The sequence below is a fragment of the Lepus europaeus genome, chromosome 4 (assembly GCF_033115175.1).
Source record: "Lepus europaeus isolate LE1 chromosome 4, mLepTim1.pri, whole genome shotgun sequence".
In the NCBI taxonomy this organism is placed as follows: domain Eukaryota; kingdom Metazoa; phylum Chordata; class Mammalia; order Lagomorpha; family Leporidae; genus Lepus; species Lepus europaeus.
The window spans coordinates 88,681,482-88,705,542 of NC_084830.1; the positions used below are offsets into that span (position 1 = coordinate 88,681,482).

The following is a 24,061-nucleotide window of genomic DNA, read 5'->3' on the forward strand; positions in this document are numbered from 1 at the left end:
GTGCTGACATCCTTTCCTTAGAATCTCCTGGGTCAGTTATTCACACAATGCAGAAGAAAAGGTCCTTGTCCATGCTTTTCTCTCTGCGCAGCACTCTCTCAGGTCCCACGCAAATTACTGCCTTCATGAAACTTCCCAGGCAGAAGGCTCCACCCCTCCCCCGTTCTCCCAAACCGTTCTATCCCTGTCCTCGTGGAGATGATGCACAATAATGATGAGGCATGAACGGTTACCAATGAGAAACTGTATTGCACAACACTGAATTTCTTGAAGTCAAGAGAGCACGTGTTATTAATCTTGTGTGCTCAGAGTCTGCACATAGTGAAGAGCTGATGTCTTGATCACATCAGTGAACAAAAGCATTGTCACTCCACAGTACCTGAGTTTAAAACATGTCAGATCTATACATCCTAACCTTCATGTATACCTAGTATACACACAGCCACATATATACGTAGTAGAAAATCATTCAAAGTAAGAGTGGTATAAATATGCATGTTTCTTAGAGGATGTTAATTGGGATCAAAAATCTCAGTAAATTGGAACCCATTTTATGCCATAAACATTAAAACATATTTGGAATTCATCTATTATCTGGAAAAACAATACTTTTTTGTAAGATTTATTTTATTTATTTGAAAGACAGAGTTACAGAGAAAGGTAGAGACAGAGAGACAGGTCTTCCATCCACTGGTTCACTCCCCAGATGGCTGCAACAGCTGGAGCTGAGCTGACTGGAAGCCAGGAACCAAGAGCTTCTTCCGGGTCTCCTATGTGGGTGCAGGGGCCCAAGGACTTGTGCTATCTTCTACTGCTTTCCCAGGCCATAGCAGAACTGGATCGGAAGAGGAGAAGCCAAGACTAGAACCGGCGCCCACATGGGATGCTGGTGTTTCAGACCAGAGCTTTAACCCGCTGAGCCACAGCACTGGCCTGGAGAAACAATACTTTCCAAAAATACCATTTAACTACAAAGAGAAACAACACCTCATATTTTTCATGGAAAGATACAAAAATTAAAATAGGGAAAAGGCTGCAGGTGGCAGCTCCTTACAAAGCAAGTCAGATCTACCTCAGGCAACATCTTTTAAATAGGCATAAAAGAATTCTTTTGATTTTTAGAGATGATCATTTGGAATGCCTTTCATGAAAACTGATCTTGAAAATCCAGAATTGCATGCATTTGAGAACGAACTTTCTAGTATTTGCATGTGCTGGACTATTAAACGTGGTCCTCCGAGCTAAATCTCAAGAGGTGAACTTCAAGTTTTGTCACTGAGATGTAATTCCTGTTGAGAAGGATATGTGACTGACAGAGGGGCTTTGCCTTGTGTTGCCTCTCATGCATGCAAAATGAGGATTCTAAACACAGGTTAATTACACACTAATCACATGGGAATGGAGCTTACTTAGGATTCTTTGTTGTCACACATTTCCCAATGGCAATAACATGCATTTTGCCAGTAGGAATCAAGTGAATGTAACATATTATGGACATACAACATTGATCTGAAGCCTCTCTGTTCGAATTTTGATATAAATATTAGTTCTAGGAATAGTTGATCAGCAATCTAACCCCAGTCAATAAAACATGAATATTCTCCCCCACATAAATATTCTCTAAAGTGTATAAGAAGTGATATACATCAAGTACCAGTTTGAATAAGGTGTATAACTCCCACTCACCACTTTATAGGTGAGAAGATAACCGCACAGGCCAGGAGCTTGCTACTTAGTTGCTGTATGTCCTTGAGCAAGTCTCCTTTCTCTGGACCTCATCTTCAGATGGGAGCAAGAACAGCACATATTTTGAAGGGATGATGAGAAGATGTTTGGTTCAATATGAATAAATGTGCCTGGCATGTTACACTGGCACTTCCAAAGATTTAGTCCTCGCTATCTTCAAACACTATTCATTAAACCAAGTAAGCACAGCGGGCAGCCGGGCCTTAAGCAAGGAGGAAGCAGGGACGATAATGAGCTTTGCTCACATTAGGGGTTTTGTCTTGTAACAAGTCAGTTTTTACCAGCAGGTAATCTTATTCACAAAATCCATTAAGTCATCTGCCTCAGCAGCCAAACAACTCCTTCCCCTGGGAACTTTCAGTAAACTCTTACCCCGTATTTTGAAACACTTTAGTCTGCACACTCCTCTTCTCAGTCCTCAACAAGCTCTGACATTCTCGAATCAACAATGTCCAATAGAAACACAGTACAGGGGCCAGTGCGTTGGTGCAGCAGGTTAAGCCACAGCTTGCAATGCCAGCATCCCATATCGGAGTACCAGTTTAGATCCTAGCTGCCTGCTTCTGATTCAGCTTCCTGCTAACGCACTTGATAAGGCAAAAGAAGATGGCCCAAGCACTTGGGCCCTTGCCACCTACATGGAAGACTCAGATGGAATTCCAGCCTCCTGGCTTCAGCTGCTATGAACCTGGCTCTCACAGTCATTTGGGGAATGAACCAGTGGGTGGAAGATCTCCCCTCTCCCCAACCCTGCCTCCCCATCACTCTGCCTTTCGAATAAGTAAATAAATAAATCTTCACAGGAGAAAGAAAGAAAAAAGAACAAGGCAGTCCACATTTCTAATTTTAACTTTGTGGAGCCACATTTCAAAAGTAAAACACAACAGAAGAAATTAATTTTAGTCATATATTTTTTGAACTCAACAAATCGAAAACATTACCAGTTCAACATGCAAATCAATATGAGGGCCCGGCGCTGTGGCACAGTAGGTTAATCCTCTATCTGTGGCACCCAGCATCCCATATGGGCGCCAGTTCTAGTCCCAGCTGTTCCTCTTCCAATCCAGCTCTCTGCTATGGCCTGGGAAAGCAGTAGAAGATGGTCCAAATCCTTGGACCCCTGCACCTGTGCAGGAGAACTGGAAGAAGCTCCTGGCTCTTGGTCTCAGATCGGCCCAGCTCTGGCCGTTGTAGCCATTTGAGGAGTGAACCAGTGGATGAAAGACCTCTCTCTTTGTCTCTCCCTCTCACTGTCTGGAAATCTACCTCTCAAATAAATAATAAATAAATTTTTTAAAATCAATGAGGCCGGCACCACGGCTCACTTGGCTAATCCTCCACCTGCGGCACCGGCTCCCCGGGGTTCTAGACCCTGTTGGGGCGCCAGATTCTGTCCCAGTTGCTCCTCTTCCAATCCAGCTCTCTGCTGTGGCCCGGGAAGGCAGTGGAGGATGACCCAAGTGCTTGGGCCCTGCACCCGCATGGGAGAGCAGGAGGAAGCACACGCCTCCTGGCTTCGGATTGGTGCAGAGCATTGGCCATATGAGCCATTTGGGGAGTGAACCAATGGAAGACCTTTCTCTGTCTCTCTCTCTCACTGTCCAATTCTGCCTGTCAAAAAAATAATAAAAATACTAAAATCAATATGAAAATAACCAGTGAGATTATCGATTATCCCTTTTCTTCCACACTGTTTTCACAACCCCCAGGTTGTGGACACTCTGAGCACATCAGATAGGGACCAATCACAAGGCAGGTGCTCACTAGCCACTGCAGCTTATAGCTATCATATTGAAAAGTCAAACAGGTCTCAAGCCTGGCAGGGTGACCCTGTTGACTAATAAAGTAAACTAAGGAAAAGAAGCTGAATAACTCTCCATGAAAATACTAAAGAACATGGAACCCAACAATCATATCTGAGCACATGTTTGGTGGAGGGAACCCTAGCAACAGAAGTGACAGCTGGGCAATACCAGTAGGGTTATATGAAAAGGAAATCAGAAAACAAGTACTCGAAAAGAGGTATTTCTGGGAAGGTCATCCTTTTCTATACTGTCTAGCGTGAAATAAGGAAACTGATAATATATCTACACAAGCAGGCATTTTATAGTGCACTATTCTCATGATCCCTTTATTCTAAAATACAGAGACTGGGATATTTCATCCTAAGAGCTTAATGTGGTATTTCTCCCTTAGGAAGACAGATGGTAGAGCAGGATATCGGACTAAATTATCACATTTCTTCTCATAGTGTGGCTGTGCCTCGTGGGGTTTATGGGTCACCGTGCAGAGGTGAACTGCATGCAACAGGTTGCTTGGCATAAATTTCTCCATAATATTTTACATAATTACCCAGCTGGCCAGATTTCAGTCTCTCAATCCTCATGTTCCATGTTCTTCTCTTCCTGCTTTGGTTCTCCTTTCTCAATGTAAACACAGGGGCTCCTTCATGTCTCAGACTAAAAGCTGGAGGGGACGGATGCCCAGAAATCTACCCTCCCTCAGCAGCCCCTCTAACCAGTGAGCAGGCATGGTTTGCTTAGCCTCATGACTCCTTCTTCTTCTTCTATTTTTTTAAATTATTTACTTATTTGAAAGTCTGAATTTTAGAGAGGAAGAGGCAGAGAGAGAGAGGTCGTCCATCTACTGGTTCACTCCCTAAATGGCCACAAAGGCTGGGGCTGGGCCAGGTTTAAGCAGAAGCTTCTCCAGGTCTCCCATGTGGGTGCAGGGGCCCAAGGACCTGGGTCATCTTCCGCTGCCCTCCTAAGTGCATTAGCAGGGAGCTCGATGGGAAGTAGAGCAGCCAGGACTCAAACTTGAGCCTACATGGGATGCCTGCTTTGCAGACAGCAGCTTAACCTGCTGTGCCATAGTGCCAGCTCCACAACTCCTTCTTATCCAGAAAGCCACAGATGAATGCCAATGGCCAGACCACTGAGCTTCTGTCAGCAAAGGCAACCACCATCTTTCTCGGTTAGAGCTCAGTTCTCAGGGTCTCATTGCTTCATTGCCCTTCCTTCCCTTCATTCCCACCCCCTCACTGCCCCTGGGAAGGCCTCATCCTTCTTTCAGGACCTCTGGTGCACTATGATAACTCCTTTGCTAGGGACTGCATGACACAAAGTCTGAGCACTACATACAACCAAGGGAGACAGGCAGGCAGTGTGCTGAATTATTTTTCCAAAGATCAGTTCTGAAACATAAAAGTGTAAGATCATGAATTCCTAATAAATATTGAAAACTACTTCCTTTACCAATGGAAGATTTCACAGTTTTGCTTAAGATACAGTTTATAAGGAGATGTGTGTGTATCTGTGTTTTGTGTATGTGTGGTGACACACCTATTTCTGTTTGTTTCTAAACAATAACTCTAACTATAATACTAGGTGAGCTAACTGGTTAGAAATCCAATCAAAACATCTGGATCACCCTTACTTTTCACTACTTGGATTGCATTTCTTGATCATTAAAGCTTAATGGTCCCATCTAGGTAGCAACAGAATGCACACACAGGTTGAGTATTCCACATCTAAAACTCTTGGTGTGATATGAGAAGTGTTTGGGAATTGGGATTTTCTTTTCATTTGTAGACTTCAGATTTTGGAATATTTGCATAAGCATAATGAGGAATCTTGGGGATAGCACCTAAGGTTAACATGAAAATTTCAAATATACTTTAGATACCTAGGCCTGAAGATAATTTTATATAGGCCTTCAGTGTGCCTGTGGTTTTTTTTTTTTTAATTTTTTTTTTTTATTTGACAGGTATAGTGAGAGAGAGAGAGAGAGAGAGAGAGAGAGAGAAAGAGAGAGAGAGAGAAAGGTCTTCCTCCCATTGGTTCATTCCCCAAATGGCCGCTATGGCCAGCGCTGCACGGATCCGAAGCCAGGAGCCAGGCACCAGGCATTTCTTCCTGGTCTCCCATGTGGGTGCAGGGGCCCAAGTACTTGGGCCATCCTCCACTGCCTTCCCGGGCCACAGCAGAGAGCTGGACTGGAAGAGGTGCAACCGGGACTAGAACCAGCACCCATATGGGATGCTGGCGCCAAAGGCAGAGGATTAGCCTAGTGAGTCACAGTGCCGGCCCCATGCCTGTGTTTTGAGCTGAAACTTGTCAAACAACATCAGGTGTAGAATTTTCCAATTTTGGATTAATGCCAGGGCTCAAAAAAGTTGGATTTTGGAGGATTTTAGATCTGGGATTTTCGAGTTAGGGATGCTCAAACTGTACTAATTATCTGGGAATCAGGTTAAAATGTTGGTTATGATTCAATAGGCCTAGAATGAGCCTGAGATTCTGCATTCTGAGAAGGCTTCCAAGAACTGCTGATACTGTGAGCCTACTGTGAGTAGCAAGGCCACAGCTCCACACCTGGTGCATGGCCACAAACAGATCGGGATGTACACACATGACATGTCTGCTTTCCTAGTAAGTAAACCTTTAGGAGCACATTCTTTTTAATGTATTTTTCTTATTATAGTTTTAAGCAGAGTCTTTTGAGTCCATGAAGAAAGAGTTACAATAGATTGCTTACGTTTGTAGTTCTAGTCTCAGTAACTGATGGTAGTGCCCAGTGATTTCGTGGATGGGCCACTTGTGGATGGATGTGCTATCTACATGGCTAAGTGAGAACTGCCTGCAGTTCCAGCTCTCTGCCCTCCCCTCACTGGGATTAGAACTTTACTCTAGCCTTGCAACTTACTGTCAACATCCAACCAGACAAAAATTTTATGTTGAGGATATAAGTCAAACCAATTTCCCTTAGTTTTACATTTGGAAGCTTAACAATAATTTTTTGCTTTCCTGATGGCCTTGAATTCAGATTCCTAGGTACCTGTAGTATAAACTGATCATCCCTAATCAGAAAACTTAAAATCCAAAATGCTCCAAAATCCAAAACTGTTTGAGGACTGACTTGACACCACAGGTGGAAAATTCATATTGCCCACATGGATGGCTGAGACCTCTTCTTTCTGATAGTTCAATGTACAAACTTTATTTCATACAAAAAGTTACTGAAAATATTAAGTGAAATTACCTTCAGACCATGTGTAAGGGTTATGTGAAACATAAATACATTTTGTTTTTAGCCTCAGATCTCATCCCCAAGATATCTCATTAGATAGATACAGAGATAAGCAAATATTTCAAAATAAAAAAAAAAAAAAAAGACACTGAATCACTTCTAGTCCCAAACATTTTGGGAGAAAGGACACTAAACTCGTATAAGTAAATTTATTTCTAGCCCTTGCTAGGATCTTCAGGTTTCTAATATGTTCCCCATTTTTGATGATGTATCTTCGTATTGATCCTCAGGCTGCTGACTTCTGAAAACACAACACCCTGGGATGGCAGACCCCACTGTGCCCTCAATATCAAGTTGTTCGCATAAACCTGACCATTATCCTTGCTTACATTTTGTCTTCTTTTCCCTTACAATTAACTCATCTAACAGAAGCCTGGCCTGGCTGGTGACACCACATTTTAAGCTTTGCTATGATGCATTTAGCAATGGGATTCAGTATAATTTTCCCATTCCTACTTCCAAGGAAGGAAACCCGTTTATGATTACAAAATAAACTTTTCTATTTTTGTTCATCCTCAAGCTAATAATGCATGCTTTATGGATAACACCCTAAGCTCCATTTAGTAGAGAAATGCATGCAACCCCATGGTATTCTCTAGAGTATTTGGACACTCCTGTTTGATTAAAAAAAAAAAAAAAAAAAAAAAAAACACCTTCAAATTTCCTCCCCTGACTCATTTAATTCCAATCTGATCTTATAGTCATCAGATATTAGAGCCTTAAATAATTATAACTATTGAGTACTTTGCAGAAGTAGAAATACAACTACTATGCTTTCACTGTGATGGTGTTAGGTTACTCATTGCTACCTAGAAATCAATTGTTCAAACCTGGCCATCACCCCATCAGGAAAAATATCCTGTAAGATGCCTGTGACTGACACTCTTGTTCATAACATATCCCTTAGAAATACAAAGCCTGTAGGGACACGCTTCCTAATTGACACTACAATAATAGCTTCCATTATTGTAAATTGCTTAGGAAAGTCTTCTGGAATTGACCTACATTTTCAAAAATGACTGCTATTAATTTTACTTTTGTAAAACAGGTAATTAATGAACTGCAAGTCTATGAAAACGTAAGAAACCTTTACAAATCCTCTGGTTGCCTCACTGAAGAATCATTTCCTCGTCACTGACACAATGATGCAGTGACTTTGGCACCAACAATGACAGAAGTTATGGGGGATCATTTTGTTATTGTTTCAGCCACAACTGCTACTTTTGCTCTGATTATTAACTCTCTGCTACTGTGGGAACAACAACAAAAAAGACCTGAAAACTATTGAGCCCCAGACAGAGATCTTTATTCATGACTATTATCTGAGCCGCAGAAAAAAAGCCAGACTGCTTTTTCCATGGATGAAATCTCTCAGATTGTTGGCTCAGAAAGGTGACTTTGCCTTGCTTAAATGTACTGCAGTTAATGGGAAGTCAAACTAAAGTCATCTCAAATCTTTTTTCAAGTCATACTCACTGCAGATCCTATGTCTCTGTGTGCGTGATTTTCTGGCTGAGTAATTCTCACTCACCCCACATGCTGCCCACTGCTCTGTTGGTTACAAAAGGATTCCCCTGACAGGGAAATATGGCATGTGTATAAATTAAACAGAAGAAGTAGAACTGATTCAAACAGCCTTCTCATGAATCATGAAAGATGAGAAAATAGTTTAACATGCTTGGTTCAGATACTCTTAAAATAGAGGCTTAAAAATTTTTTTAAGTTTAAAATCTGAAATGTTGGCATCAGTTGGAAAACTGTTCAGCTTCACAAGAAGCTTTCTAACATCCTAGAATCCAAGCGGTCCCCACCAGGAAAGGTTAGTGTAATGCTCTCTTCATCTAGCAGAGTGTAACATATCCTTATTCTTTAACAAGCACAGACCTGGATACAGTATCTTTGAATAGAGTTTAAATTCAATTTCCAGCATTATTAAATCAGTGACAGTGTAACCCAGGACAAGCTTTTAATTTAAAAGCAAATCTAGCTCTAGCAACCGTCTTCTCATTGCCATAATGGATGGTTCTTTCAAAGCCTGGGAGGCATTGTTCTTATTTGTTAATCACAGCCCTCCAGCTGCGCATACCTCGCTACATCCACTGAAATGTGGATGACAATTTTGGCTTTCTGAGTCTATATGGCATATATCATGGAATGTGTGATACAGAACACTTTAACATCGGGTTCAGATACTTAGATATGCATTTAAACAAAAATGGTTTTATTTGACTTCAACTAAATATGTTTTCTCACTGACATTCTATGACCCTTTCCCATCACTTTAGCATTATGGTACAGTTCAGTTCACCTCTAGGGAGTTCCTGCACTTATTTATTTCCATGTGAATGCTGTATTAGCTTCCTATGTGTACTAGACATGGAATTAATGTTTTATGATGAAAGGCTACAAACTTTCTTCAAGTGAACAGATAGAAGCACAAACACCTCAGATCATTCCACATATGCATGTTCTCAGACAGTCCAAGTGTAGGTAGTAATTAAATGAAAACATCCATCCCAAAACTTCATCACGTATTTATGAATTTTATGTGTCAAAAGCTGACTAAATTTAAAAATATCTAGAAGCTTGGGAAAGTATTATTTTGGGTGTGTCTGTGAGGGTGTTTCCAAACCAGATTAGCTTGTGAATCTGAGTGGACGGTGGGGAGACAGCCTTTGTTGTGGGCAGTATCATCGACAAGCTGGAGGTCTGGAGAGAATAAATGTGGGAGAATTGGTCTCTCTGAGAGCTGGGAAAGGTTCATCTCCTGCCTTGGACATCAGAACTCCAAGCTTGTAGCCTTTGGACTCCAGGACTTAGGCTAGTTGCCACTTGCTGGGGGGCTACTCCTCCTTGCAAAGGACCTGCCATGGGACTTCCTTCCCATCTCCACACACAGCCTATCAATTCTGTCCCTCTAAAGAGTCCTGGCTGACACAACCATTCTGAACATTGTAGCAGCAAGAATAGGAATATGAAGTTGTGCTTCTAGATGCATTTTTCTCAGAGGGTGACTAGTACTTCAATTTTCTAACACTGGCGATCTACAAAAAGGGCTAGGGTGATGTTTTCTATCCTCTCTTCTAGACAGTATTGCATGTTTTCTGATTCACTTTACACTAGAAAATCAAAGAAGCAACTATGCAGCAGGTGTAGCTATAGTCTCTTAAAGATGAATAATGCCTGTTTTATACACAGATCAGTAAACATTTATGGACATGTATTCCACAGCCACTAGAGTAACTTCAGACCCATGGTCTGCCTTCCTGACCCGCCACATCATTAGCTACAAAGGATACTATGAAGTAGTGGCATGTGAGGGCATTTGTGTGTGTGTGTGTGTGGCAGGCAGAGTGGACAGTGAGAGAGACACAGAAAGGTCTTCCTTTTCCGTTGGTTCACCCTCCAATGGCCGCTGATGCTGGCGCACCGCACTGATCTGAAGCCAGGAGCCAGGTGCTTCTCCTGGTCTCCCATGCAGGTGCAGGGCCCAAGGACTTGGGCCATCCTCCACTGCACTCCCGGGCCACAGCAGAGAGCTGGACTGGAAGAGGGGCAACTGGGACTAGAACCTGGTGTGCTGGCGCCGCAGGCGGAGGATTAGCCTAGTGAGCCGCGGCACCGGCCAATGAGGTCACTTCTTAAGGTAATCAGATTTACACAATGCCACTCAAGAGAATATTTCCTGTTGGGAACTAATGGCTGTGATTTCCCCTGGAATCCAATAACATATTAGAACTAGGCTACAAGATCACACTTGATTAAAAACAAACTTCCTCATGACCACACTGCAGCTTGTATTTGATAATGCATGAGAAAAATAAATCTGATTCTAATTCTGAGTCTTGTTCCCATAAGGCTAGTGCCACACAAATGTCTACAAGTCAAAGATATGTGTTAATCACATCAGTCAGTAAATTCATGAAAACTGGAATTATTCCATTTATCTGTTACACAGTGATTGGCATTATTTAAATTCATAGGAAGGTAGACTATTTCATTCAAACTGTAAAATTTGGAATGTATATAATAGCAAGTTGTGTACTTGGATATTCAATCATTAAGGAAATTTTTGTAAGCAATTGAGCACTTTCAAGGCCACTGCCCCAAAGATTTGTGGACACTGTTCAAAACTGACAGAATACATTTATGTAGATACTATAGTCAACTGCTATGTCAAGACAGTCTCTGATATTCAGCAGCAAAGTAATATAAACCTAAAATTTTTCTTTACCCTTGTGAAACAAACAGTTCATGGTTCAATCAAATGGAAACAATTTACAATCTTTGCAGTAGCTATTACAAAGATACTATGTAGACATAGCCACCACAAAGCTTTCCACCACCTCAAGTTATGCACAAATTCTTCCAATTCACACAGAAACCCAAGCACAAAGAACTGTATAGTCGTATATGAATTTACATCTGCTATATCTCTGAGTTAAGTCAGAGATTTAAATACCAAGCCAAGCACTCAGGGATGATGTATGGATTTGTGATGCTCTAGGGAAGACACTGGGTTCATAAACCAATGAATATATTATAAAGTGACACATCTGTTGTATTGCAAGGAAAAGCATTCCACTTCATCCACAAAAAGGCAAAGGTCAGTACACTATGTATATAATGATGAAAACTGTCAAAAAATCTCAGGGCTGGAAGGTGCTCTTCTGATGCAACCCTCTCCATGACAATTAAAAGTCCTTCCAGCACACCCTTACCTTGTTTTTCAAACTAGGTTTAGACATTCTAATTACGGGGAACTCAATGTTTCTTAGACATTAATTGATCTATAGGTATCCTTTGGCTATTTTTTTAAAAAATCCTTTACTACATCAACTCAAAATATCTTCCCTGCAGTGTTTGGCCTACCCGTTAAGCCACAAGATTGAGAGGACTGTAGCCCTTAACAGAGCACCTGGACTTGATCTCTGGGCCCAGCTCCTGACTCCAGCTACCTGCCAATGCAGACCCTGGGAGCAGCAGTGATGATTCAAGTAATTGCGTCTGCCATCCATATGGGAAATCTGGATTGTGTTCCCAGATTCTAGCTCCCCACTTCAGCCTTGGCTCAGTCCTGGCTATTGCAGGTACTTGGGGAGTGAATCACCAAATGGGAAATTTCTCACAATCTCTCTGTCTATAAGTGTCTTTCTTTCTCTACTGTTAAAGAATCTATTCCTTATAGGTATCTTCTATTTTGTCCCAAAGTGTCCATGAAAAATCCAATCCCTCTTCCCCATGACAATTCCTCAATACCTACCAGAGAGCTCTCAAATTTTCATCAACCATTTTTTTCATATTGCTTTCCTCTCCCACATCAGTACTAATTCCAGGCTAGAATGTGCACCAAACTATGTGACCTAAAGAAGAAAGCATTTACAATTCTCTCTCTTAATTTTCACATATGCAAAATGGAAGTGCTATTTCAGCGATTATTCTGAGGATCAAATAAGAGAGAGAATGTGGAAGCTCTCCAGAAATTTTAAAATGCTTTAGAAATATAGGGGCCATGTCTCTGTGTCAGGACCCTTAAATTTCAGTAAGGTGCTAATTTTCCTGTCCTAAGGAAAAATGATTCAAAAAGTAACTGAAAACAAAATTTTGTTGAAAATTTAATTTAGTATTATATTTACAATGAAAAATTGCAATCAATCTGCTTTTCTGAAAAACAACTCTCTACCACATTGGGTCTCTGTCCTAATAATAAATAAACACAAACTCTGTGAAGACAATGAGTTTCTGTGTATGGAAAGACATAATTGAGCCAGAGAGAAATTGATGATATAATCCCTGAAACTTTCACTGTTCTGCCATTCCTTTCAATAATACACTGTTTTAGGCTTTTTGTTAACAAGGCTCACTCCTTACAATCTTTCAATGTATCTTCCATGCCTTCAAAATAAAATCTAAAATCGTTTCATTATCCAGCCCAACTAATTCTCCATCTTCACCTCTCAATAACCTCCAATCCTCACTGTCTAAAGCACACACTTAACCTGCCTTGTTCTTTCTTGTGCCTCTGCCTTTATGCTTATTGAACTCAAGCTCTAAAGACAATGTCACTGTTTACTAAGAGCTTTGCCTCATCATTCAACCGCTTACTCATACATCTTCTTCTCCAGAGAGCCTTTCCAGAACTACCAGGGTGGTTAGAGTTTCCTGATCACATCATAGAGCTTCAATTAGTCTGTTTTCCAATACTGTAATACTATAATGAAATATCTGAGACTAGCTACATCATAAAGAAAAACAGGTTGTTTGGCTCTCAGTTTGGGGGGTGGAAAGTCCAAATAGAGTGTTGGCTCTAGGGATGGCCTCCTTGGCAGCACCCCATCATGGCCAATGGCATCACAGTCGCAGAAGCATATGCAAGAGAAATAGATTATATGATAGGAACAGAATCCAGAGAGCCACTGGGGTCCCATGAGAACTCCATTAATCTCTTCCAAGAGTATGTCCATAATGACCTAATGACCTTCAGCAAGGCTCCACCTGTTAAAGGTCCCACCACTATTCAACATTGTCACAATGGAGCCAAGCACAAGAGCCTTTTGGGGATACCTTTAAGCCAAATCCAAACCTTAGCAGTGCTCATTTCCTTCTATTGAAATAGTTTATTTTTCTGTATTCCTCACTAGGAAGCAGATTCCTTAGCAAAGTGTATTTTATTCACCGGGGGATAATTAGTGCCTAGTGCAATGCATTACATAGAATAGGTACTCAATATATGTTGAATGATAAAGGAACTAATATGCAGAAAAATAGAACACAAATATAAAGAAAATAACCATTTGATAAACCCAGCAAATGGTACCAGTCTTACTGGACCTATATCAGCATTCAGGACTCTAACTCAGAAATAATAAAACACTTTTTCTTTTTTTCCTTCTGTTTAAAATTTTAAGAGGCAGAAACATAAAGAGAGAACTCCCATTCAATGGCTTACTCCCCAATTGCCTGCAACACCTAGGGCTGAGTCAGGGCTGAAGCCAGGAACCAGGAATTCAATCCAGGTCTCCAACATGGCTGGCAGAGATCCAACTCCTTGAGCCATCATCACTACCTCCAAGGGTCTGCATTAGCAGGAAGCTGCAGTAGGGAGCCACAGCCAGTTATCACACCAAGGCACTCTAATGAAGGATGCAGGCATCTTAACCAATGTCTTAACTGGTAATATAACCACTAGCCTAAACACTGGCCCTTAAAGCACTTTTTTCAATAGTTGAAGATGTATTCTCTGTTTTTTCTCTATTTCCCTACCACTTCTTTACTCCTAGAACCTCTTTATCACTTGCAAATAATTTATTGTATAATCTCATACATAAGGCTATTTAATCATTAACACCCACTACAAGATCATGTAGCCTTGGTGTGTCCAAATAGTGCAGAAAGAGGAGCACTGGACTTAGGATCAGACAGAAAGCCCTGTTCTATGATTTGACTACTGCCACGTAATTGAAAAGATCCCCTCACCTGTCTAAATTACAGCTCCCTTTCCCTCTGCCAACCACAGTGATGGTAAGTTATTATTTTTATATATCATTGTCATTCTTATACAAATGGACATTTGGTGGTAACCAACTGAGCCATAAAAGTATAAACATTATAGTAAAATAGGCCTAATTTTGAATCCTAACTATACCACATTAACAACTGAGCAACCTGCTGCCAGTTAACCTCTCTGAGTCAGGTTTTTCACAGAGAGATATTGATCATTTCCTCTTGGATTAGTGTAAAACTAAGAGATCAGGAGCATAAAAACATTTGTAGATTTTTGAAGTGTCAAATAAAATCATTATTATACTTGTTTGGACAGGTTTAAGAATGGAATAGAACAATGTTTCTCAAAGTGCTTTGTATTCTGCATCATTACAAGATTATTTAACAGGTGTGCCTTTAAAAAATATTGACAGCTGAATTTTAGCTTATTAAAGGCTGAGGGGGTGGGCATTGTGGCATAGTAGTTAAGTCACTTGGGGAGCCTGTATCCCATAGCAGAGTGCTGGTTAAAGTCCAGGCTACTCTGCTTCGGAAGATAGATCTTTCTCTTCCTCTCCCTGCCCCAGATGAAAAGGAGCAAGCATTTAAAAAGAAAGAAAAATAAATGTCCTGAGAAGTCCTGCTGTGGCAAGATCAGTTGACCATAATTTAACTTAACATTTTCCCAATTTATCTGAACATGGAACATCCTTTAATACCCTGTGTTACATCAAGTATGACAAGAGTAGAACACACTGTTCTTTTACCATACCTTTCTTGTATGACTCTCATGACAGAAACTTAGAAACAAAACCCAAAATAGTAAAACCAGTGAAAATACTCCCCACTCTACATGTATTGACTTATTGTTTATAATTGTCATATTTGCTAGAAAACAACTAAAAGGAGGGCTGGCATTGTGGTGCAGCCAGTTATGCTGCCTGGTGCAATGCAAGCATCCCATATGAGTGCCAGTTCATTTCTGGGTTGGTCCACTTCCAATTCAGTTCCCTGCTAATGTATCTGGGAAAGCAATGGAAGATGACTCAAATGCTTAGGTGCTTGTCACTCACATGGGAGACCCAGATAGAGTTCCAAGCCCCTGCCTTCAGTCTGGTCCAGCAATGGCCGTTGTGCCCATTTGGTGAGTGAACCAGGGGATGGAAGATTCTCTCTCTCTCTCTTCCTGCTTCTCTCTCTCTCTCTCTATAACTCTGCTATATCAAGCAAATAAATAAATCTTTAAAAATATATTTACACACACACACACACACACACACAAAAAAAGGTACATACACACACAAGAGAAATTCAAATAGAATTATAAGATTAAATTTTATAAATCTGTATCAAAGAAACATTTGGGTATAACTGACCATAAGCATGAAGACTAAAAAGTATTCTAATTGATCATTTGTGATTCCTACTGGCTGAACTGTACCGTAAGCAATTTTGGGAATGATACTGAAAAAAAAAATAAAGGTATTTTTCTCTCTCATTCATAGGTCCAATTCTTCTAAAGACCTAATTGTTCTTTTCAGACAGTAGCAAAAGTTCACTTCATTATTTCAAATGGCTCTTTCCTGACTTTATCTCCTGTGCCTTTAAAAGCTACTATTAATTTCCTATTAGTAAATTTTAATCAAAATGAATATGTGTCATTGCTGTCAGCAATTGCATTTGTAATACATGTATAAATATATGCAAATGTTCTCCACAATGATTCAAACAACTATTTCTGAATAAGCAAACACTTTGATGTCATTTCAAAAGATTTTTGTCTACAAAATTTTTGTCTGGCTATCCCTAAAATAATCAGGACTTTATGGAAATACAATGAACAGTTAGCAACTTAGCAAGTCTATTTTATTGATTCAGAAAGTAGCATGTTAAAACATGAATAATGACCTCTGAGTTTTGAAGTACTCAGCACCTTGGTTTTTCTGCACTATTTGTGTACCATACATGAAAAGAAAAGCTAGAAGAGGTAGAGGGGCATGACTAACATAGGAAATCACAATTGTCTTAGCAATAATTTGACATGAGTTATATTTCATCAGCTTATTATCAAAGATGTATCTACTCCCCAAAACTTCATTTAAATATTCAATTCTCAGAGAAATTGGAACACATTAGCATGCATCTGAGTGTTGAAGTCCATAATCTTTCTTATCTCTTAAATTTCCAACATTAGACTAAAGTGCTTTTTAAACATGTTAAAAAGAAACAATGAGACTTATTAGTCTTACATCATGCTTCCACCATGTAACCTTCTCCCAAAAATCTTAATCAGAATCCAAGAACAATTCAATGAGATGATCATTCACAGTTGCATACTATAGGCACATTTTCCATAAATGTTGACAAACATCTGATAATATTTCTAACAAAAATGCTTCCTCCTAGGTGATATTGCATTATCAGAATAACTTGAAACCCTCTAAGAAAAGACTTCAGAAATGCTTAACAAACAGGACGGCGTGACCACAGCTTCTCCAAGGTTTGGGTCAGTGAATGCGTTTGTGGGGCAGCCTGTGGTTTTCTTTCTGCAATCAACCTTACCCTTCTTTCCATCCACTCAATGACTTTTCTCTATGGCCAGTTGACCCAGTAGTTGGAGTCTCACTGTAAAGCTTTTAAAGTTTCATTATCTTCCCTAATTATTTCTCACTTGCTATACAGTATTTCCTGAGAAAATAAGCATTATTGTTCAATTGGGAAAATATTTGCTAGGAAGGTATAATAAATACAACTATAATTAAAGTAAGTTCTTCAGTTCATAGAATTTGATCTCGGATTTTTTCATGAGGTGTCAATCTGTAAAAAATGTGAAGTTTTTCAGCTAACAGAATCGAGAAGTATTTGCATTATTTACATAAATCTAGAAACTTTAAAGGCAATGAAAAATAAATCATTTCAAATCTTGCTTAAAGTTTGAAAAAGTGGGGGCCAGAGTTGTGGCATAGCAGTAAGGCTGCCACCTGCAATGCCAGCATCCCATATGGGCACCAGTTCGTGCCCCGGCTGCTCAACTTCTGATCCAGCTCCCTGTTAATGGCCTGGGGAAAGCAGCAGAGAATGGCCCAAGTGCTTGGGCCCCTGCTATCCATATGGGAGACCTGGTGGAAGCTCCTGAATCCCAGTTTCCGCATGTCCCGGCCCCAGCCCTTGCAGCCATCTGGGAAGTGAATCAGTGGATAGAGGATCTCTCTATCTCTCCCTCCCTCTCTGTAACTGACTTTCAATTAAATAAATAAATCTTTTTCTTTAACAAAAAAAGTACTTCTTTCCCAGTTATAAAAAGTTTGAAAAAGTGAAAACTGGAATGGTTAGCTTTATTTATTATGCTATTAATTAAAATGGTAATCACATGCATACTAGCCACTAAATAATTTCATTAGTTAAGTCAATTATTGCAGTTCTTCATTATACTTGAAAAGCATAAAGATATAACTCTTCCTAATAGCCATATATGGGAAATAGAATTATCACAGTGAGCTGATATTCCAAAAAGTCCCCTTGAGTCCAAAATATAGAGGTCTCCATCATCAAGGTGCCTGACTACATACATATCACATATCACTTTTCCAGAAGGCATATGCTTGGGAAATAACATCTATAATCCTAATATCCACTGTCAATGACAATGCTTACCCTGCTTTTATAAAGCACTGGTCCCAGGAAAGGTGGTAAAATCATCACACCTGCTCTTCTCAGTTGAAAACACTGTTATTCCTCATAAAAAAAATAAATTTGAGGTTCTATTCCACAAACTCTCCAATGCTTTGGCATCGATAATGACTTATAATATCTTTTATCACAAAAATAAGTACAAATGAAATAGAAAAAGAACACTCATATAGTAGAGTGTAGTCCCATAATGGCATACTTTCTAGGAAGTTCCTCATCTTTACTTACAGTACATATTTGCTTAGCATTTAAGTGAAAATTACCTTCGGATGTTAGCATCTTTGTATTTCCATACACTTTTGTTAGATCTATAATGCTGTCTCAAAAAGCTACTAAAACAGACAAAAGTCAAAAGAGTACATTTCTGAACCTACTATTTCACTATATGCCTAAGTCTAAGCAGTGACTGACTGCCCAAGCTATGGTTTCTCTCTGTTTAACAAGGTTAATGTGTATTCCAGTTAGTAAATGGAAGTGATATTTGTGTAAAAAGAATTGGTAGATCAGATGACAAGTTTCAAAGCAGCCAATGAAGATGCCAAGTGTGATTAAAGTTTATATGACACCACCCCTTTTCCAGGGGTTCTTAATTATATGAGAAATTAGATATGAGGATACTCTAAAGATAATTGGAAGGTGCACTATAAAAGTCAGGGTCCCATAAAGTGTACTTTCTCATGTCTGCAGATGCCCTGCACATGTATGTCACAAATATCTGGCAACTTGGACAAACATGACAGCTCTTTACTTGAAGTACAGTACTTCTGTAGCAGTGACCATTAAATGCGGGTACTTCTGAGCAATGACATCCTCCATCTAACCAGAACTAACAATTTTTCCCAGGGAACAAAAGAAATCATCCAAATTGCAACACATACCTCATATTCAACATAACAGAAAGGATTTTTAGATGTGTCAAGAATCCTGGCTTACTCGCTGAAAAGAGAGCACTAAAAATGAGGAGGAGGAGGGCTGTAGTGTGGAAAGGAGAGAAGCTAGTGAGGCAGGGTTGGGGAGGAAGGGATGAGGTGATCAGACCCACTCTGCTGCCCTTCCCTTATTTCTCACTTCCCTCCCACCCCAGGCTGAGATCACAAATCTTAAAAATGCAAGCCCCAGTTTTTTTTTTTTTTTTAAGCCAAATTAAAAAGAAAGAAGGAAAGAAATTGAAGGAGTGTGAACAGGGTTACTCCCACAGCAACCCCGAACGAACGGTTTTCGTGCAAAAGCAAAGCAGTGAGGATGTAGTAGCAGCCGCAAATCCCCCTCTTCCCCCACCCCGGATACGGTACCTCCAGATCTGACCGAGCTGCAAGATGTGGATGAGTGACTGCAGGAGCCAGATGCAGAAGGAGCAGGACGCAGACCTGTGTTTGCCGCTGGCCCGAGTGGCCCCGCTGCTGTTGCTGCCGCTGTTGGCGGCGGCGATGTTGCTCTTGCTGGCGTTGGAGGCTTGCCTTTGCGGCGTGGAAGGACGAGCTTCGCCTTCACCGGCTGCAGACCCACCGCTGACCACCGTCTTGCATTCGGCTCCCGGCTGCTGGCAGCTGGAGGCTGCTGCGGCCGTGGCGCTGTCCTCGGTGCTGAAATCGTGCACAAACCAACGGAAGCTGAACACTTGCACCGACAGGGAGCCGAGCACCACGAAGAAGAGCGTGAGCCCGAACCACCAGCGCTGGCCGCGCAGGTAGTAGTCCACGGCGAGCCAGATGTCCGTGCCCACGTCCGCGAAGTACACGGCCACGGCAGCCAGGATCCAGAGGCAGTCCCACAGCGAGTAGCGCCGCTGCTCCCTGCCCAGGCGCAGGCACAGCGCCGCTGAGCCCGCCCCGCCGCCGCCGCCCGGGCCGCCAGCGCCGCCGCCAGAGCCCCCCGAACCGCCGCTCCCGGAGCAGCAGCAGCAGCAGCGTGAGCAGCCGCCGCCGTCCGGGCAGCAGCCGCTGCCGGCCGCCTCCTCGTCCTCGGCTCCCGACCCAGACGGCAAGCCCGGGGCCAACCCCTGCACCGAGCCCGAGTGGTCCGAGTTCTGCAGCGGGGTGAACGCCACGTCGCTGCTCTTCTTCATTTTCAGCCTCCCGTCTGACTTAGCGGCCATGATGCCTCCCCGCCGGAGGAGAGCCCTCCTTTATCTGACACCTTTCCCCGCTGTCTCCTCCTCCCGCCACCTCCTCGCCTCGCCCAGGCTTCCCTCCCTGGCGGCGCGGCTCCCCCGCCTCCTGCTCCTGCGCCGGCTCGCCCGCCGCCCGCCGCCCGCCGGGCTGGGCGCTGGGCCGGGCTAGCGGCGCGCCTGGGGCCGGCAGGAGCGCCGCCTGGCTGCCTGCGCGGAGCCAAGCTGCTCGCGGCGCCCCGCGCGCGCCCCTGCCCGCCGCCCGCGCTCCTCGCCCGCCCGGCCCCGCGGCAGCCGCCCGAGCCGCCGTGGCCGCCAGCAGCAGGAGCAGCAGCGGCCGCCGCGGCGCTCCTCGGACCTGCACATTCCTCGCCTCCCCTCGCGCGCGCTCCCTCCTCCCGCTTCCTCTCCTCCACCAGCTGACTCCGAGGGAGAGGATGACCTCATCCCTTCTCTTCCAGCTGCCGCCGCTCCCACTCCGGCTCGGGAGGGGCGACGGAGGAGGAGGGCCCCGGAGGAGGGGCCGGGACGGAGGGGAGCGCCGGGTGGGGAGGGCCGACCTGGCCGGCCCCGGGCGCCCAGTGGAGCAGCCGAGGGACTGCGAGGAGGCGGTGGAGGACCCCGCTCCCGGGGCTTCGGGGAACGTTGGGCGGGTTTGACCGACACTATGGGGCGTGTGCGCGCCGAAAGGAGGGGTCCCGGCGTCCAGCCCCTCGGAGCACGAAGAACAGTGGGGCCTGGCGGGCGTGGCGGCAGCGAGAGCCAGGGAGGCGCACGTCTCTTTGTATTCCGTTCCGGGCCGGGGTGGCAAGGGTTGGGAGAACTGGCTCAACTCGCACGCCGGCCCGAAAAGCTGGCAGTGGGCGTGCCCGGCCTCGGAGAGCAAAGGAGGGAAGCGTGCAGGGCCCCAAGCGCGGAGACCCGGCCACGCCGGCAGCGGAGGGAGGGCGGGTCTGCCCGGAGCCCGCGCCCTCGGGAGAAGGAGCGGGCAGCTCAGCTCGAAGGCTCCGGGCTTCTCCCTCGGGCATGGGCACAGGCACTCGCACTCAGACTCCAGGAGAGGAAGAGGCGCTCGGGCCCTCCGCAGCCAGAGCCCGTGTCCCTCGCACGCTCTCGGCCGCCGGGAAGCAAGAGGCCGACCCGGAGGCGGCCCTCGGCAGGTGGGAAGCTCAGCACTGCCGGCAGCGGCGGCTCGAAGCGTGGAGGGGCGCGGCTCACAGCCACGGGATTGGGAGTCCGGCCCCGCCCTTGCCCCCTGGGCGAGGAGTGGCGGAGCCTAGAGCTGGCGCCACCCCGCCGCTACTCCAAAACTAGCATTACCTCCTCTTAAAGCTGTAGGGGCCGCAGACTGGCTGGGTGGTCCCACTACTCCGGAAATGACCCGAATAAAAGAAAACTGCAGCGTTCAAGGCGGTTCACTAATTTAGACATAGGGGAGTATATAGAATGTGTTGTGGTTGCAGAAATTTCTTAAAACCCTAATAAAAATGGCATTTTTTTTTTTAATAAGAAACTTAGGCTTGGTTTGTTTCACTTTTACAAATGGAAGCGACAGGAAGTGTAATTTTTAAATGATACAGTGACTCCTGTGTTTTAAGACCAGAGGGAGGTAGGGCAGCACATCTTACTCTGCCGCTGAGAGCAGCAGTTGTGGTCTTCTACATCTGAAGGCCAAGCAATACCATCTCCCAGTCCACCCCCTTCAACCTCCAATTACCCCAAATTCCAACCACCTGTTCTCCCCACACACACACACAGGCCCAGATGAGCACCAGGCTACTGCACAGCCATTTTCCATTAGCGTGTTAAGAAGCCGAGAGCAGGATCTCCGCTTGTGGAAATAGCTACTCCAGTGCCTGTAGACCTGGAATTTGCCTCACCGTCTGGATACTGTGTCTTTTATTCTCAGGAACTGATGCCCAAGGCCCTGCTTCACTTGGCCTTTGCCTGACATTGTGGTAGAAGAATGATAAGGATGTGGGGCCGCAGTTCACAGTCACGGTGGCACATAGAAATCCAGAAATCCTAGCCAAAGGCGTGATCAAGTGGTAGCTGAAGGCCAACATTACCACTGAGCCCCCCACCCTAGAATGCAGCCAAAAGGCTGTATTTTAAGCTCAGCTATAAAGTGGAGCCCCTCTTGTAGAAAGAAAAGACTTTATGGGAAAACACCCTGGTTCCAGTCACCAGAGTCCAAATCTAAGATTCCATCTCCAGGGTGCTGCCTCTGATCTTGCTTTGTGCCAAACCATTAGGGAGAGGAACTATCTCTTAGGTAACTGCGTCTTCAGGGACAGAGTGTATTCTAGGTCAAACGCAATGCCTTAAATTGCACCAAGTGAGGAAAGGCCCCAGTGCCTGCACAGACTAGCTGCTCTGTAAGCATTAGGTGAGTGAATGCATGAGTTTATAGAAAGAACATTCCACTGCAGAAACAATGCTACATTTTATGCAAACAAATGTTCCCATGGAGACATAGGAATTATGAGACTTTTCCTATTAGGTTCTAAAATAAATAACTAGTAATGGTTTCCTTATTAATAGATTTATCCAGAACCATTTAGAGTGTCTTTAAAGTTTCCGTCTGAACCATCTCTGGAAACTAATGGCTATCCAATTTCATGGAGAGCCTACACAAATAAGAGGTCAGAGGAGGCGCTTTCACATCCAGGCTTTTCCAATTAGTAGTCCCATGATCCTGGCAATTTACTTAATACACAGGATTAATATGGGGATTAGATGAGATCATGGATATTACTGGGCTTTGTATACAATGTTGTCCTCAGGAGTGTCTGATCCCATCAGTCTAGCAATCACATCTCAGGATGTAGATTTTAATATTACCTGCACTGTCATCATTACTGCACCTGTCAAGGCGGATGGGCTTAATGGTTAAGAGCTAGAAGCTTGAATTCAGATGGAGTTGTTCTTGGGAAATTCCTTTGTAAAATGGATATGATAATGATCTCCAGAAATCAGTATTGTTGCCAGGAATAAGAGAAAGATCCCTGGGAACTGTTCTATACCAATGTCTAGCATCTGCAATACACAACATTCTGTCAGTGTGCTTCCAATTCTTCCAGCACCCTCATATTTTCCTACCCCTTAACAGCTTCATAATCTCAATTATAAACCTTTCACTCTCTGGTTAACTTCTAACTGGTTAGTTCCCTCCCCCAAGTAACTTGGACCCTGGGTTTCATGTCTCTTTCTCCACTTCATGCTCTCACGCTTCTTCTTCAGCAGTGTAAACACCATGCTCAATCACTGTAGGCAGTTCTTGCACACATCTTCATCTCCGTTTTCCCTCTTGGCAAAGACCAGCCCTGGTTAAAGTGGGCAATCTACCAGCTTCAAGCTTGAGCCTGTGCAATTGGGTCATGCTGGAGAAGGGGCATGGCTGTGCTGTCTGTATTCCTTTCCCATCCTTGATCATCAGCTGGAAGTGGGCCACAAGGGTACTCTGCAGTCACACTCATCTTCCTCATCAATTTGCATTCCTACTCATATGTCCTTTCCTTATTTTCCCTTATCTAGCTTTAAGCACCCCAGAAACCCTGAGAAAAATGAAACAAACTGAATCAAACCCACATCAACTCTCAGCACCTTCTCTGCCCTCCTACCAGAGTTTGTACCCACCTGCTCAGCTTCCTACCTCTAAGAGGTCCACTTGCCCAACTCTGTACCAGCTCCCATGCACTCTCACTGCTCAAGAGCACAATTCCACACTCATTTCTACAATCACCAATTTTCCCTCTCATTAGATTATTCAGATCAGCGTACAAATGTGCTCTTATGTATCTGCTGGCTATAAAACAAAGCAAAGCCAAACCAAACTCCTTTTGATGCAATTCCCTTTCTAGCCACCCCTGCATTTGTCTTTCACAACACAGTCCCTCCAGAGTTGCCTAACCTCACTTTCTTGGATCCCTTTTCTCCCATCTT

At 43.4% G+C, this 24,061-nt stretch overlaps 1 protein-coding gene across 1 annotated transcript in view; it reads right to left on the bottom strand.

The window, feature by feature from the left end:
- XKR4 (XK related 4) overlaps positions 1-20,104 on the bottom strand; it is a 474,714-nt gene extending 454,610 nt beyond the window's left edge. Inside the window, exon 1 of the mRNA XM_062189583.1 lies at positions 19,302-20,104. Coding sequence (XP_062045567.1) covers positions 19,302-20,104 — 803 coding nt within the window. The remainder of the gene's footprint in view (positions 1-19,301) is intronic.
- Positions 20,105-24,061: the final 3,957 nt, after the last annotated feature.